The following is an 18,715-nucleotide window of genomic DNA, read 5'->3' on the forward strand; positions in this document are numbered from 1 at the left end:
ACTTCACTTTCACTTTTCACTTTCATGCATTGGAGAAGGAAATGGCAACCCACTCCAGTGTTTTTGCCTGGAGAATCCCAGGGACGGGGGAGCCTGGTGGGCTGCCGTCTGTGGGGTCGCAAAGAGTCGGACACGACTGAAGTGACTTAGCAGTAGCAGCAGGATAATTAGATATAGACTGTGTATTAGATGATATGACTCAAATTTCTCAGGTGTGGTAAACAGTTACACAAGAGACCCTCATTTCTAGGAGAGTATTTAGGAGTGAGGTATCACCATGCTGCCTGGAACTCTCAATTAATTCAAAAAGTTGCATATATACCCCAGCACAAATACATATACAGAGAAAGAATGTGAGGGAAATCCCAGTCTCCCATACCCCAATCTAAGCACTGCATCTCTCCACTGTTCTAAATATCATCAAGTGAAGAGTTCAAAGCCTCCAACTTGAGATCTTGAAGTATCCTGGAGCCACCCCCTATAGTTAGTGAGCACACAACATGTACCAGCCCCGGAACCCAAGGAGGTGAAAAACAGGGGAGCTTCCTCCTCGGGACAGACAACTCTGTTAGAGGTCAGGCTGCTGTGCTAGCTACTGTCTTAGCCAAAACCCTACCTTTTCTCAGCAAAGGAAAATTCTGTGAGTCTCCAGCAGGCCTGTTATAGCCAGGAGAGGCTCTCAAGGAAAGGGCCTCTCAGCCCGCAATTTTTTCTTTTTCTGGAGAGCTGACAGAAAGGACTCTAAGAGGAACCTAGAACAAAAGACTGGATGTGGTCCCCAAACACAGCACCTGCACACCTCAGGGAAGGTCGGAAAAGGTCAGCATGATGTGCAAAGGGCAGGGTCCATCCCAGAGGGCCCTCCTTCATCCCCAGCTATGCACTAACACCTGCAGTCAAGGGCAGGGACTTGGGAAGCTTAGAGCTGCTACCCAGGCTTGGTCTCTGATGGAAAAGACAATAACAGCCAAAGTGACGCATTAACTGAGTCCTCCCCAAAGCTAGGGAGGCCTGGCTGCTGCGGGCTGGTTAACACTTGGGTTGGGGGACTCTGACCCTTGCCCCCACTCATGGGATTTTAAAGCCTTTGCACTAATTCCTAGAAAGACCCCAAGGGGTAAGGTGGATTGAAATCAACCAGAATGAGAACTGCTGAAACCTTACTCAAGAGCACTGAGCAATAAAGACCTTGTTAAAAGCCAAGTGCAGGGGACCAAAGTCAAAGGAAATACGGAAGAAGGAAAAAGTCGGATGGAAGAAAGGGGATGAAAGAAGCAGCTGTAACAGAAACATCCCATCCCCAACAGGCAGAGGCTCTGGGAAGCACTGAAGCCACAGAAGTCACACAACTGGGGCTGAGACACATGATCTCCATTCCAAAATAAGTCATGATCTCTGGAGGAAAGGAAACCACGTTCATGCCAGGGGAGATGTTCAGGGAAGGAAGGAGGGTCTGCAGCATGTGCTGCATCAGACACATTTTCTGTGGCCTTAGCCAGCCCAGCTCATGGAAAACAGACCCCCAAAGGAGTATTTTTGACATTGAATCCTAAAGCTGGCACTGCAAGCTCATGGTTCAGGTTTGCAAAGGCACACCTCTGTTTCACTCTCACTTTTTCCATATCACTTTTGGTTATTTTTATGCAATGAAACAGCTTTCCAGAAACAGCACACCACTCTTCAGCACACCCATGTGAAATGTGGCCAGAGCCCAGAGAATGGAAATGGTTACACTTCCTTCCCCTGCTCTAGACCTGCAATTATGGTTTTAGCTTCTTCACAATAAAGGCCCCATCCCTCAGAGGCATGGGCCATCTACCCATGACATTCAGTGCAGGGGAGTTCTGGGTACTACTCGGGAGTCAGGCAAACACACCAAGAAATAGACAGAACTCAGACACACATGGCAAACCACTCAGTTAGAAAAGTCTGAAAATCTGCCCTAGAAATCATGACAGCTGAACATGAAAGTCTTTTTCTTCTGCAGCTCTCCAGCTAACTCCACCTAACTTTTTCTTTTGCAGCTCTCCAGTGTGAACTGCAAACACCAACAAACACGCAGAGGCCACCTGCAATCCTTACGGCTGTGATACTGGGAATAAATTCCACTCTTGGCCATGTCAGCCTTTCTTTTGCACTGTCCCACCCTTGTATTTCCACAGCCCCAACTGCTTTATCCGTTTGTTTGATTCTCTTGTGATCAGAAAGTAAATGCACAGTCTGTAAACATGACAATTCAAAATCGACGATGAGGGTCTATGTCAGTAAGCAGCAGAATTAGAAGGTTTTTCGTATTATTTATACTCTTGTAACTTTTCAAATGTATTTTAGGAAGAAGCATATAATATAATAATCTACAAACACACAATGATGGCAAGTGTCATCCACGGGACACCTTAGGAAGAGCCTCCTATCATTTTCACAAAAGCAAACTGGGAGCTGGAGAGGTCTTCTGTCCAGAGTTGTAACACTGCATAGGTCTCTCTAACTCCTCATACACACTCATTTCACTCCCCCATGTGCGAACGGCAAAGAAACCATTTGCCATGTGGCATGAGCTAACGCTTTATTGGGAACTATAGAATCTGACTGCGCATGGGATTATAGTTTTATCATTACAATGGTCAATAACTTGATTTTAACCAACACTGGCAATGCTGCTGCTCTGACTCTGCTGAATAGACATCCCTGGAATAGACTTAGGGGTGCTCAACCCTGACCCGTTCTGAGTAAGTACTGGGTGTCTGAGTACCAGGGGTGGGTCCCCACTCTCCTGAGGTCTGAGTGTCAACCTTGGTCTGCTGGAAATACTAGGTGGGTGTGGTATTTAGCCATTCTTGAGATCTCTGCTCTTCTTTTACAAAAGCCACAGGAGACCTGGGGGCAAGAATCTGAGAGGTGATTCAGCTGGAAGGGGTAGCCCTGCCTCTTCAGGCACAGTGAAACAAAGGGAAGTTGGGAAAAGAGGAGTTAGAGTTTTAACAGAAAAGGGTGAAGGACAGGGAGATGCAAGGGATGGGGGAGATGGGATACTGCAAACAAACAGGGGACATGGGGCACAGCAAACAAACAGCCTCAGAGGTGGTGACCAGTCAAGCAGGGAGGGAAATGCCTCTCATACACCTCATCATCTGGGCTCGCCTTCACACAGCAGGCCCTCAAATGTATGCTGGACAAAACTTAAAAGAATGTATCAACAACAGCTTGTGGCTTTGAGGAGTTGGAAACCAAGCCACTGAGTGCCTTCTCACTTTTTCCCTACTAGACGGAAGCTTCGAGGCAAGGATCCCAGGCAAGAAAAAGGTGCTGTGTGTTAGCACAAAGAGGGAAGTAGGGTCAGGAGTAGCCTTCCTGATATGAGACCAGGGCAGAGCTGTACCTGGTACCTGCCATACCACGGTAAACACGTCTTTCATTTCCTCTTCAAGTCAACCAACAATTCTCAACTAGAGGCACTGCCTAAATTTATAGATGATTTGTGCTACAAGTTCTCTGATGAGCTAGCTGTTTAGAAAACAAGTATTTCCCCAGAGAACCAGTTCCCCATGTACAAGGTAAGGCCCTTGAGTCAGCCAATAAAAACTTTCTAAACCACCCTGGCTTTGAAACACAAAATCTTGAATGCTGTAACAAAAGAATGAAAGATGCTATCAGCCAAGTTTAACTACCTGAGCACTAAGAAACTTAATCAAGCCCTCTCTGGAGTGTCCAAATACATCTCCTTCCCCTAACAGGTGAGTAACACGCTGCCTTTCCCTCAGGGGTCCCCTAAGACGACCCTCCTTTCTGAGGTAAGGGATCTGCTCAGCATGGTGGCTTCAGGCAGTCCTGCAGGGGCTGGGGATTGGAGAACCCGAGGAGCTGGCCAGCCCTTTCAGCCTTCCTTGCGTCATCAGACCTGCTATGGAGCTGTCATATTCCTTATGAGGACACTGCTTAAGCTGCCACCCAAAATGCCCTAACACTGTCCTTCCCATATTCTCCTGTCCCCTGTAAGTGAAGGTTGTTCTGAGGATTCTGACTCACTGAATACAGTCCATGATTACCAGGCTGCCTTCTTTGCCCTCTGAGTTTGCTCCCGCTTCCCTAGCAGGGAGAGACAGAACTTATACGTTTACTCTGCTGTCCTTGCCCTGAGAATAGTCCTGTCACCACAGGCTCCCCACCTTGAGCAACATCCTAGGGTAAAGGAAAAGGCTGAATGTGAAGAGGGTGGAAAAGGGGGACAGGAGGGGACAAAGCAAGACTGCAGGAGAAGGTAAAAGAAGACAGTTCTTTTCCTTCCTATGCCAGCCCCATATCCATGTAAGCTGGGGCCTGGGGATGCAAAGTGCACTTTGCACTTTGAGGGAACACACATCAGCAAGAAAAGACACAAACAAAAAAGGACAAAGTGGAATAAGAGTCACATTAGAAGAACATACACAAGATGCATGTGTGGGAATTCAGAGAGAACAACGGAGGCGTGGGGAAGTCAAGGGTGCTTCACAGAGAAAAGAGGAACAAGCCAGGACTGGAAGGCCGCAGGGCAGCACAAGCTCAGGTAAGACAGCACAGCGGGCTTGAGGAGGAGCTCATTTCTTGGTGAGTGCACGGGAGGAGACTGCAGGGCTCAGGGACATACCTGGGTGGGACAGAGAACAAAGGAGACGCCTACAGGTGGGCACATCCCAGTGTTTAAACAGGGAGTAGGGCTGTAGCCTCCTAGCACCCAGGAAGATGCAAACATTGAAAAAATGACACCAGGGTGGCACACAGAGCAGGGCAGAGGACAGTAGCCTTGGAGGCAGGGAGACCAACTGGAAACCTAGTCAAACACAGTCCAGGTCTGAACTTCAGGAACTGGGGAAGTGACAGAGTACTAGAGAAAACTTGCCCTGCCAGCTGGTGGGATGGAAGGAGCTGAGTTCCAGCCTGCACAACTGGTCAGGAAGTGGTGCCACCCACCTAGAGAAGAAACACAACAGGACTGGGAGAGGCAAGGCAAAGAGGCCCCTAGGCCACACTTCCCCATACTCCAGTCAGTCCTTCCAAGCAGCCCTGGGTGGATGTGCACAATGCCCCGTGGGCACGTCAGCATTCCCAATTCAGTGCCCCAATCTCACCTGCATCCAAAAGTGGTCTGCAGCAAAGTTGTGATTCCCACGCAGAAGAAAATGGTCCCAATGAGCTGGCTGGTGGCCCACTGGTCATACCCCACACACATGGCATCGGCCAGCAGAAAGGGCACTGCGATGGTGCCGCTAAAACACGTTAGGTAATGCTGTGGGGACAGAGAGACAGAAGGGAGAAGTTCATCTTTTTTTGTATTTTGTCTGATTTTACCCTAACTTTGACCACTCCCCTGTTGCTTTTAAAAAGTAGCACGCATGAATTTGTTTTTTTAGGTACACACTCATCATATGCCAAATTGTTTTTTTCTCCCCCCAGCATTTCTGTTACATTTTCTCGTCTTCTAACTCACCTGTATTATTACTTATTACTTGCATGAATCCAGGCCAGCACAAAGGAAACGCAATACAAACACCAGTAATGTTTTATCTATAGAATTTTTACTGAGAATATTTGCTTTTTAACTGCTTTTCACCACCAATTGCTAAAACCATAGATCTTGCCCCTCGAATCTGTTAACATGAATTCTGTGGCATTGAACCATTCTTGAAACAAACCCTAGTTAGTCATGTTAGATTTTGATTTGCCTATATTTTATGTAGAATTTTACAACTATGTTTTGAGATAATTCATCCTTTTTAAAAAATTCTTTTAGGTCTGGGGATTAAAGCTACAAGCTTCACTGCACAAGGCATTTTCCATCTTTTCCTATGACCTGGCATTATTTAACAGCAGTCAGGGAAGCGCTACACTCACAAGCAGCTGTGGGAATCATTCAGAAAGAGCTGGTCCCATTCCTCCTTTAGGACCCCTCCCCAATTCCCTACAGCCCTGGCAGAACATTCCAGCTCTCACTGCTCACATCCCTTCCTCCCAGAGGCTTGCCTGTTGAGTTCTTACTTCTGTTGTGCAAATTTCCTCTTTTCTTCCTAACAGTTCCCCATCTCTGCTCATTTTTGCCAAAATGCGCTGCTTGCAGCCCCAAAAGATCAACTGTAAAACACTAACAGGTGTTCGGTGAAGGGAAGAGAACATTCCCATCAGGACTTCCCAGAGCTGCTCACAATTGCACTGTCAAGAAGGGAGTGATGCATCAGAGTTTCCCAATCTCATGTGAAAGGGGAGACTACTTCTAGACACATCTATCAACATTTCAAAAAGCAAGTTTCCTGAACCTCATTTGAGACATTCAGTCCTAGGGAAATCATTTGCCTAACCAGTCAGGTCCTTTGGTTATGCCTTCTTTATTAGAATGCCTTTCTGTCCAGCTTACCAACTGTTTTAATACCTAAGATGGGGTAGGGCCTGGAAATTGAACCAAAGTATCAGCTGTCAGCAGATATAGTCCACCTCCAAGAGAATAAACTTGTCTGGGTAATGAGACTGATTTCCTTAGCATGAACTGATCATTCAAACTTGAGAAAGTAAGAATGCAAAGTGAGACCTCAAAACCAAGGCACACACAGACCAGAGCTATGTGTCTGGGCAAAGAGCCTTCCATGTCATCCCCTTTCTCCTAAAGCCCACTTCAATCGTAAGTGGGAAAAGGGAGTGGTGGCTGGGCGGAGGGGGGGAGTGGATACCAAAGATGCAGAAGTCCTGCACCAGCTTGGGTCACCTCTCGCCCCATCCCTCCTACCCGTTCCTTGGCAGCCTCCTTGCTCTGCTCCCACTGGAAATTGCAAGCAGACATTACCAAGGCAAGCCTGTCTTCCTTTAAAAATAAGACTGAAGCCTCCACATTTATGTCCTGACCAACAGAGCACTTCTTTTTTTTGTTTGTTTTAATTGAAGGATAATTGCTTTAAAGAATTCTGTTGTTTTCTGTCAAACCTCAACATGAAACAGCCATAAGTATACATGTATCCCCTCCCTTTTGAACCTCCTTCCCATCTCCTGCACCATCCCACCCTTCTAGATTGATACAGAGCCCCCATTTGAGTTTCCTGAGCCATACAGCAAATTCCCATTGGCTATCTATTTTACATATGGTAATGTGAGTTTCCATGTTACTCTTTCCATACATCTCACCCTCTCCTTCCCTCTCCCCATGTCCATAAGTCTATTCTCTGTCTGTTTCTTCATTACTGCCCTGTAAATAAATTCTTCAGTACCATTCTTTTAGATTCCATATATATGTGTTAGAATATGATGTTTATCTTTCTCTTTCTGACTCGCTTCACTCTGTATAATAGGTTCTAGGTTCATCCACCTCATCAGAACTGACTCAAATGCATTCCTTTTTATGACAACATAGCACTTCTTAATGCCACCCATATTTCACAGCAGTTGACAGTGACTATGGATTGGTTAACTAGGAATGAGAGATGAACACTAATCCTTCTTATCTCTATTCCTCTACATTCTCTTCCCTCTATTCGCCCCCTTTCCATACACCTATGATCTTTTTTCCTTCCTTCCATGTCATTTCTATTGCTTATTCCCTGAATATTTTCCTTTTTTCCTATCATGGTTAACCCACTCCTCCTATTTACCTTTCACTGTTTTGAAATTCATGTTAACAATTACCATTCATCATCCTTAAAAGAGTAATTTAAAGCTGTCAATAAGTAAAAAATAAAAATTGAATTTTAAATAATCTAGACAGACAATTCAAGCATCTGCTGGTGGTTACATTCCAAAGGAATCATCTTACCTGCAACCCCAGAAATATGCACAGGTACCAGGGCGGAACATCTTCTATGGTATAAATCATATCTGATCTCTGGGGGTCTAGACTGCCAGTGCTATCCAAGGTCTCAGCAAGGGAGCTCTGTGAGCAAGGGAGAAAAGAAGTTGTTCAATAAAAGCAAGGTCTAAGGTTAACTCAGCATAGGCTGTTACTGAAAAACAATTTTATAAAGTGGCTGTCACTCTAATGTAAAATTAAGCCTTTATTACCTTTGACACAATGTTAAGCACACTCAGTGGGACGGTCTGTTATCAGGATTTAGGGGCTCAGTATCACTTGCCGTCAACTCATCCCCAAGAGCAACCAGCTTGCTCAGAGCTTCTCCCAAACCTGGGCACCTCCTGCATAGAGAGAGATGCTCCCAAGGTTGACACCACAAAGTAGTACCATGGCATGAGTGATACCATCCTTGGGTGGTAACCTGAATTAAGAAATATTATAAAATGCTAACTACTTTCAATAGCACTAATCTGCCCCTCCTATCCCAACCCATCCCTGCAAGGAAAAAGATTTTTGTACCTAAACATCCTTCTTTTATTTATTTTTGAATTTTATTTTTGGCTGTGCTGGGTCTTTGTTGCTATATGTGGGCTTTCTCTAGTTGCAGCAAGTGGGGGCTACTCTCGAGTTGCGCTGCACAGGCTTCTCATTGCAGTGGCCTCTCTTTTCACAGAGCATGGGGTCCAGAGCATGCAGGTTTCCGTAGCTGCAGTGCAGGGCTCAGCAGTTGTGGCACATGGGTTTAGCTGCTCCACTGCATTTGGGATCTTCCTGGACCAGGGATCAAACCCATGTCCTCTACACTGGCTCGCAGATTCTTAACCACTGGACCACTAAGGAAATCTCAGGAAACATCCTTCTTTTAAAATACTTTTGCTCAGACACAAATGTGAGTGAAGAGAGCAAAGGTATACAGATACTATGATTCAAAGAAACCAATACAATTCTGTAAAACGATTATCCTTCAATTAAAAAATAAATTTTAAAAAAGAAAAAAAATTTAAAGATGCTCAAAAAAAAGACTAAAAATATATTTATAGTTGAGGATAACCCCACCAACCCCCATTACTGAAGATTTTTTTTAATGTTGTGTTGTCTGCTTTATAAACCAGAATCTTTACAGAGACCACAGGTTATACTCCAGACATTTCTGATCAACTTCAGTGTCACTTCTGAACTCATCCAGTATCTGAGCCAAACTGAAAACTTGGGGGATTCCCCTATATACCCTCAATGTTACCCTGTTTCTAAAACCATACTAACAATTTCTTGGAATCCAAGATGTGCCTTTTAAAGTTTTTTAATAATAAAGCGCCTAAGAGGAAACAAAATTACAAGATGTACCACAAAAGAGATAAAGATGACAATATTCTAAACCTTGGTCACATCTAGCCCAATTTGTTCCACTTTCCAATGGATCTGATCCACAGAAAGATTCTGAGAAAGATGCTGACTCCTTGTTTATCACTCCATTTTTCTTACACTGGAATTTGAACATACACTGGCCAAATACTCTTGAACAAAGAGTGTTGTATTAGTGACACACTTCAGCATCACTCTCAAAAGCCTAAAGGTAAATATCAAAAGTAAACGGACATTTGATCTAATCCAAATGTGAACTGAATATGATCTTTCTGAAAGAATTTTTCTTCCATTCAAACAATGGATATCGGCAGGTCCCCAAACCCCTCTGTCCGTGGGGATTCTCCAGGCAAGAATACTGGAGTGGGAAGCCATTACCTTCTCCAGAGGATCTGCCCAACCCAGGGATCGAATCCGCATCTCTTGCATTGCAGGCAGATTCTTTACTATTGCCACCAGGGAAGCCATGATATGCAGTGATATGCAGTAAAGGATTAACTCAGCAGGTCTGGGCTGTTCAAACCCTGAACATTTGAAAGAAAAGCTTGGTCCTTACCTGACACCTGGAAGATACTTTAATGTTTTTAGAATATCCTTCCTCTTAAGAGTGCATTTGTTTACCTGAGCCCTTCACAGATTATTCTAACAGTGCAATTGACGATGGGGGCCTTGGGCCACATGGTATCAGTTTGACTCCAGAGGGCCTGGCAACGCTTCTTGAGTGTCCTCACACATTGTTTTGGGGGAAATTAAGCACTGCCACATGACTCCATTAGGAAGAGGACAACTGAAAGTTTGCTCAGTGTCTACATGGGTTTTTTTAATCGATTTTAATCTGAACCCTTTTTCTCAAATAAGCTACAACCAGAAGCTTTTCTGAATTCTATGAGTCGGCTTTGTTGTTCAGTCACTAAGTCATGTCCAACTCTTTGCGACCCCATGGACTACAGCATGCCAGGTTTCCCTGTCCTTCACTATCTCCCTGAGTTTGCTCAAATTCATGTCCACTGAGTCAGTGTGAGTCATCCAAGCCAATCATTGAACCTGATTCGGGACTCCTAAACCAGTCTTGGATATCTCTGAACGAGGCTGACCATTTGCTGATATGATGCAACAATGGACACTGGACTCACTACACAAAGGACAACTCAACACTATCATAGGGCCTACAGGCAGGAGTGTTACTGCTCACAAAGTAACAAAAAGAAATGTCTGAAAACAGAGTATAGTAACACTACACTTACTAGATTAGTATAATCTGTTAAAATAGTATTGTAAGCATTATTACTCTAATGATTCCCAAATGGCTAGTTTTACGTATAAAACACATGAACAGAACTGAAAAGACTGAATCTGTCCTCTTTATAACCTGGAGGGCTAAGATTAAGATGTGTACACAAATATATATATATACATACACACATACACACACACTGTATACACACAATTTTTCTTAGTAATGAGGGTGGTTCTACAACTCAGTAATGGAACTAATGTCAATGTCCACTGATGATATCAAGAAAAAGCAGGAAATTGTGTGGTCAAGGGGATCAGTGAAGCCTGTCAGACAAATGCTACACTGCTCTCCCTGAGATAGAAGGAGAATGGTCACTGTGGACCATGGTACCACAGTCTGTTATCACAGCATGAACAATATGAACCATTTTAAAACTGCAAAAACAAAAACCTCCAACAGAGAAGTTTCTTTGAAAGATGATCACATTAAGTCAGACAGAGTAGGAGAAATATTGGATGACTTCCCTTCTATGTGGAATCTAAAAAGAAATGAAAGAAATGAACTCACAAAACAGAAGAGACTCACAGACTTACAGTGAGGGTGAGGGAGTGAGGATCGGGGGAAGATGGAAGGAGGGAGAGTTATGGAGCTTGGGGTGGACATATACAAACCCTGTATTTAAAGTGGATAACCAATAAGGGCCTACTGTATTGCACATGGAACTCTGCTCAGTGTTCTATGGCAGCCTGAATTAGAGGGGAGTTTGGGGGAGAATGGACACATGTATATGTATGGCTGAGTCCCTTCACTATTCACCCTATCGTAACATTGTTAACTGACTATACCCCATTATTTCTGGAATACGTAGAGCATCTGTATGAGCTGTGACCCATCTGGGAGAGGGAAAGACTCCACAACATAGGTGCTGGAGGGGAAAGGTATAAAGAAGTGAGCTGGTTGACCAATGGAAGCTGAGAAATGCTCTATGCTTGAAGGCAGAAGACAGGATAGGGATGGGAAAAAGATGGGATTTAACTCTGCAAACCAATCAGCCACACTGCTGCCTGCCAACTGCTATCCTCAGCCTGCAAGACACAAAAATGTATTATTTGAAGAATACAAATCAGAAATACCTCAGACTGAGGAATACTATGTGTGGTTTTAACCCACAAGCATGAACAGTTGAGATCCTTATCTGTTTCCAGAATGCCAGAAGCTACAGGAAGACTAGAGGACTCCTTTCCAGATGATCTGATCAGCCTCAGAGACAAAACACTACCATCTACAGAGCCTACAGTGACAAGATAACTCTCCCTATTCAGTGGAAAGGCTGAAGAGAAAACTTTATCCACACACAATGATTCTACAATCATATCTTTTTATTGCCTCACATTCCTCCAAAAATAAGAGCCAAATAGAGGAAATAGGTCCATGTAGTAGAAAGAAAACACACTGGCAGGGGGAGAAACCTGTCTCTTCACAAAAGTATTTTGAACCTGGGAGGAAAGAAATGTCATTTTCAAAGCTCTAATCAGTAAGTAAAAACAAAGAGTAAAAAAGACCTTAGGAACTAAAAACAGGATAGGAAAAAAAATTCAACAAACGGGTTGAGAGTCCCAAATAACATGTGCCCCAAATAACAAAAAGACAAATGTAGGTTAAGAACAATTTTTATGGGAGAAAACAGAATATAAGAATCAAAGAAATAAGAAAATTTCTAAGAACTAAAGGATATGCTTGCAAATTAGAAAAATACGCTGTTTTCAATAAATTAAAAAAGATTCAGCTATCTTTGAAAACTCAACAAAAGAATCTAGTATGTCAAGAAATTTAAGGACAAAGGGGAAATAAAACATGAGTTTTAAGAATTTGGACAGAAGGGGGAAAAAAAGAAAAATCAAAATGGTAGGAGCACAAGAGGGAAAGACAACATGAAAAAAGGATAAGAGAAAACAAGATTAGAGAGAAGTGAGAGAGGGCAGACAAAGTAGATCCAAAACAGACATAAATGGAGCCCCCAAATAAGAAAACCAAAAGAAACCAGAATAAAAAATAAAGATATAATTCAAGACAACACTGCTGAAGTAAGAGGAGACTTGAAGCTAAATACTGAAAGTGCCAGGAAAAGCTGACACAGAAGGTCAGCTTCAAAACTTATGACTATTATTATATGACAGTCAGTAAAGTTACTGAATATAAAAGATAAATAATCCACAGAAAAGGCAAAAAGATCAAGATATTGATTTACAAGGGGGAAAAAAAAGACCAGCCTGAGTTCTTCAAAGCCATCTTCAACACCAGAAAATGAGAAAAGAGCAAACAATAAGGTATGATTCAATTATTTCCTTAATCTTATATTATATAACTTTTCAAAACTATACAGTGGTAGAAGAAACATCAAATGCCTGCCCTATATCTATCCCCAGCTCCAGCTTCAAAATTTATTATCCCTGGATTCTTATTTAATCTATTCCCCATCTCATTCTAACTTTACTGGAGTAAAGGGATGGATTATTTTAAACTGAATCCTCAAAATACATATATTTGCTCAGAAACACATATATGTCTCTTAAGCAGATAAAGACCCTTAAAAAGAACGGAAATACCATTACAAACTAAATCAAATTTCTTCATATCAGCTAATACCCAATGCTTATTACAAATTTTTCATCCTATGTTAAAATTTTGTTACAGCTGATTTATTTGAGTCGGGATCTAAACAATGTCCTAAAGATTTTACATCCAGCCAAACTTTCCTTCAAGCCCAAATGCTATAGATAAATTCTCATCCAAAATTATTCCCCTGATTCAGTTCTTCAGTGTTATTTCTCTAACTTTAATGAACATATCAAATCACATAGGAATCATATGAAAATGCAAATTCTGATTCAGCAGGTTTTGGTTGGGGCAGAGATTCTACATTTCTAACAAGCTTGTAGGTAATGATGTCAACAAAGCTGATGCATGGACTATACTTTAATATCAAGGGCCAGGAGGATGAACTTCAGTCAACCAAGAAATTACTGGTGAAAATCAGCAAAAGGTTTGACTCAAATTAGCTGTAGAAATAAAACTAAAAGTAGGAAGTAGGTAACCAGAATGTATAAAACTCACGTGCACCAAAAAGATACAAACATTACAATTAACAAAATGTGAGAGAGGAAAAGAAAAAGGCAAGCAGTAAATTGTAATCTATTATAGTTGGAAGTCAAAGCATGATACTGAAAGCTGACAAATCAATTATAATGGAAAGTGTAAGTAGTATTTCTAACCAAAATCAGATAGTAGAAGAAAAGGGAAGGAAGAAAAATCACCAATTTTGTTATTGTTCACGGTAGATAAGTGAAAATTATTAAGCTTTATTTTAAAATTACAATTAATGAGATCTATTATCAATAATAGTTTTATCAATGTGAATATTCTAATGTCCTTGTTTTTAGAAATACACACTGAAATATTTAGGGAAAAAGGAGTATTATGTCTGTAATTTACTTTCAAACAGTTCAGAAATAATAGGTGTATATACAGCAAATGATTTTTTAAATCATGAGATTATTCAAAATATTAAAATTAATTTTTAAAAATAAAAAAATTCCACATACATTTAGTAACCTAGTGAGGTATACATATTATGTAGGTGGGGTAGAGACTGGTAGCTCACTGTCTATAGTACAACACTCTCAGATATGTGTGTTCATGAGTGGAAAAGCATGTGGAATACACACATCAGACTGCCAGTTGTCAGTTATGCTCGGGAGACCAAGAATGGAAGCAGCACATTTTAAACTTTTTAATACAATTTTGGGCTGTTTATGTTAAACAAGTATGCTCAAAAACAAACGGTAATAAAAGGTAAAGAAAATCTGGAAGTGAGGGGGAGGAGCCTCCGCAATGGCACCCACCCTCACTGGCTTCACAAGGTAGAAAACACTCCCCAGCATGTAACGCAGCCACCTCCACCTCTCCAGGAGACTGTCCAAGACCAGTAGTAAATTCCCACTCATTTTACATATGAGCACCAAAATCACAACTAGCTATTGAACAACCATTGACAGAAGACACTAGAACCCACTAAAAAAGATACCCAGTATCCAGGGACAAAGGAGAAGCCAAAACGAAATGGTAGGAGGGGAATAATTATGATACAATCAAATCCTATACCTGCCAGGTGGGCGACTCACAAATTGGAGAACAATTATACCAAAGAAGCTCCCCACTGTTGTGAAGATTCTAGGCCCCACCTCAGGCTCCCCAGCCTGGGGATCTGGCCAAGGGAATGGGAATCCCCAGGGAATCTGACTTTGAAGGCCAGTGGGATTTGATTACAGAGCTCCTATAGGACTGGGGGAAACAAGAGATTCTTAGAGGGCACAAACAAAATCTTGTGCACACCAGGTCCCAAAGGAAAGGAGGAGTGACCCCACAGAAGACTGAGTCAGACATACCTGTGGGTGTTTGAGGGTCTCCTGTAGAAGCATGGGCTGGCAGTGGCCTGCCATGGAGACAGGGACACTCTAAGCCCTCCTGGAGGTCGCTGATAGTCCTACTACAGAAACCTACAGACTCCAGGACTGGGTCACCTCAGGCCAACAACTAACAGGGAGGGGAGCATAGCCCCACCCATCAGCAGACAATTGTATTCAAGTTTTACTAAGCACAGCCCTGCCCACCAGACCAAGACCCAGTTTCCCCCACAGCCTGTCCCTCCCATTAGGAAGCTTATACAAGCCTCTTATTCTCATCTACCAGAAGGCAGACAGAAGAAATAACCACAATCCCATCAGCCTCTAGAACTAATACCACAATCACAGAAAACTACCCAAAATGACACAGGATTATGTACCAGATGAAGAAACAAGATAAATACCCAGAAACACAACTAAATGAAATGGAGATAGGCAACCTCCCAGAAAAAGAATTCAGAATAATGCCAGTGAAGATGATTCAGGATCTCTGAAAAAGACTGGAGGTGAAGATTAAGGTGATGCAAGAAATGTTTACCAAGGACCTAGAAGAACTAAAGAACAAACAAACAGAGATGAACAATACACTAGACAGAATCAAGCACAGAATAACTGAAGCAGAAGAATGGATAAGTGACCTGGAAGATAGAATGATAGAAATCAATGCTGCAAAATGGAATATAGGAAAAAGAATGAAAAGAAATGAAGACAGCCTAACAGACCTCTGGGACAACATTAAACGCACCAATATTCACATTATATGGGTCCCAGAAGGAGAAAAGAGAAAGGACCCAAGAAAATATCTGAAGAGATAACAGGTGAAAACATCCCCCACATGGGAAAGGAAATAGTCAATCATGTTCAGGAAGCACAGAGTCCCAGGAAGGATAAACCCAAGGAGGAACACATCAAAACACATGGTAATCAAACTGACAAAAATTAAAGATAAATCATTAAAAGAAACAAGAGAAAAAAGACAAATAACATACAAGGGAAAACCTATAAGGTTATCAGCCTATTTCTCAACAGAAACTCTACAAGCCAGAAGGGAATGGCATAATATATTTCAAATGATAAAAAGGAAGAACCTACAACTAAGAATACCCTACCCAACTAGACTCTTTCAGATTTGATATTGAAATCAAAAGCTTTCCAGACAAGCAAAATTAAGAGAATTCAGCACCACTAAATCAGTTTTACAACAAATGCAAAAGGAACTTCTCTGAGCAGGAAACACAAGAGAAGGAACTGATCTATAAAAAATAAACCCCAAACAAAAAAATCAGAGTAGGATCATATATATCAATAATTACCTTAAATGTAAATGAATTAAATGCACCAACCAAAACATAAACTGGCTGAGTGGACACAAAAACAAGACCCAAATATATATTGTCTATAAGAGACCCACTTCATACCTAGGGATACTTACAGACTGAAAATAAGGGGATGGGAGAAGGTATTTCATGCAAATAGAAATCATAAGAAAGCTGGAGTAGCAATACTCATATCAGACAAAACAGACTTTAAAACAAAGACTGTTATAAGAGACAAAGAAGGACACTACATAATGATCATAACCAGTTTGACAATTTATTAATCACAAAATAACAATAAATCTCTAGCTTTTAAAAAAAAAAAAAAAAAGAGTTCAATAACAATTATAAATATATATGCACCCAACACAGAAGCACCTCAATATGTAAGACAAATACAAACAAACATAAAGGGAGAAATCGACAGTAACAAAATTAATAGTGGAAGACTTTGATATCCCACTTTCAACAATGGACAGATCATTCAGACAGAAAATCAGTAAGGAAATGCAGGCTTTTGTTGTTGTTGTTCAGTCGCTCAGTCATGTCCGACTCTTTCAACCCCATGGACTGCAGCACATCAGTTTCCCTTGTCCTTCACTATCTCCGGAGCTTGCTCAAACTCACATCCACTGAGTCGATGAGGCCATACAACCATTTCATCCTCTGTCATCCCCTTCTTCTCCTGCCTTCAATCTTCCCCAGCATCAGGATTTTTTCTAATGAGTCAGCTCTTCGCATCAGGTGGCCAAAGCACTGGAGCTTCAGCTTCAGCATCACTCCTTCCAATGAATATTCAGGACTGATTTCCTTTACGACTGACTGGTTTGATCTCCTTGCAGTCCAAGGGACTCTCAAGAGTCTTCTCCAACATCACAGTTCAAAAACACCAACTTTTGGTGCTCAGCCTTCTTATTGGTCCAGCTCTCACATCCATACATGACTGCTGGAAAAACCATAGCCTTGACTATACGGATCTTTGGTGGTAAAGTGATGTCTCTGCTTTTTAATATGCTGTCTAGCTCTGTCATGGCTTTCCTTCCAAGAAGCAAGTGTCTTTTCATTTCATGGCTGCAGTCACCATCAGCAGTGATTTTGGAGCCCAAAAAAATAAAATCTGTCACTGTTTCCATTGTTTCCCTATGTATTTGCCATGAAGTGATGGGACCAGAGGCCATGATCTTCGCTTTTTCAATGTTGAGTTTTAAGCCAGCTTTTTCACTCTCCTCTTTCATTTTCATTAAGAGACTCTTTGGCTCCTCTTCACTTTCTGCCATAAGGGTGGTGTCATTTGCATGTCTGAGGTTACTGATATTTCTCCCTGTAATCTTGATTCTGGCTTGTGCTTCATCCAGCCCAGCATTTCACATGATGTACGCTGCATAAAAGTTAAATAAGCAAGGTGACAATATATGGCCTTGATATAGTCTTTTCCCAATTTTGAACCAGTCCATTGTTCCATGTCTGGTTCTAACTGCTGCTTCTTGACCTGCATACAAGTTTCTCAGGAGACAGGTAAGGTGGTCTGGTATTCCTCTCTTTAAGAATTTTCCTCAGGTTGTTGTGATCCACACAGTCAAAGGCTGTAGTGTAGTCAAAGAAGAAGAAGTAGATGTTCTGCTAGAATTCTCTTGCTTTTTCTATGACCCAACAGATGTTGGCAATTTGATCTCTGGTTCCTCTGCCTTTTCTAAATCCAGCTTGAACATCTTGAAGGTCTCGGTTCACGTACTGTTGAAGTCAAGTTTGGAGAATTTTCAGCATTACTTTGCTAGCCTGTGAAATGAGTGAATTGTGTGGTAGTTTGAACATTCTTTGGCATTGCCTTTCATTGAGATTGGAATGAAAACTGACCTTTTCCAATCCTGTGGCTACTGCTGAGTTTTCCAAATTTGCTGGCATATTGAGTACAACACTTTCATAGCATCATCTTTTAGGATCTGAAATAGCTCAGCTGGAACTCCATCACCTCCACTAGCTTTCTTTGTAGTGATGCTTCCTAAGCCCACTTGACTTCGGACTCCAGGGTGTCTGGCTCTAGGTGAGTCATCACACCATTGTGATTATCCGGGTCATTAAGATTTTTTTCCTATAGTTCTTCTGTGTATTCTTGCCACCTAGGATATTTTAGATGACTTAGACTTAATTGTTATTTATAAAGAATCCCATCCAAAAGCAGCAGACTTCACATTTTTCTCAAGTGCACACAGAACATTCTCCAGGATGGACCACATGCTGGGCCACAAGGCAAGCCTTGGCAAATTTAAGGAAATCGAAATCATATCAAGCTTCTTTTCTGATCACAGTGCTATGAGATGAGAAATAAACTACAAGGAAAAAACCTCTAAGAAACACAAACACATGGCAGCTAAACAATATGCTACTAAACAACCACTGGTTCACTGAAGAAATCAAAAGAAAAAAAAAAAAAAAAAACCTACAGACAAATGAAAATGCAAGCACAACAGCTCAAAACCTATTAGATGCAGTAAAAGTAGTTACAATACAATCTTACTTCAAGAAACAAGAAAAA

At 41.8% G+C, this 18,715-nt stretch overlaps 1 protein-coding gene across 2 annotated transcripts in view; it reads right to left on the reverse strand.

The window, feature by feature from the left end:
- Positions 1-18,715, reverse strand: part of SLC23A2 (solute carrier family 23 (ascorbic acid transporter), member 2) — a 142,046-nt gene that overhangs the window by 47,077 nt on the left and 76,254 nt on the right. For both annotated transcript variants that reach the window (XM_010836433.1, XM_010836432.1), the window contains exons 4-5: positions 7,769-7,885; positions 5,106-5,263 (exon numbers count right to left, since the gene is read on the reverse strand). In XM_010836433.1, the coding sequence (XP_010834735.1) occupies positions 5,106-5,263; positions 7,769-7,885 (275 nt within the window). The remainder of the gene's footprint in view (positions 1-5,105; positions 5,264-7,768; positions 7,886-18,715) is intronic.

The sequence above is a fragment of the Bison bison genome, unplaced genomic scaffold (assembly GCF_000754665.1).
Source record: "Bison bison bison isolate TAMUID 2011002044 unplaced genomic scaffold, Bison_UMD1.0 scf7180017864063, whole genome shotgun sequence".
Classification (NCBI taxonomy): Eukaryota; Metazoa; Chordata; class Mammalia; order Artiodactyla; family Bovidae; genus Bison; species Bison bison.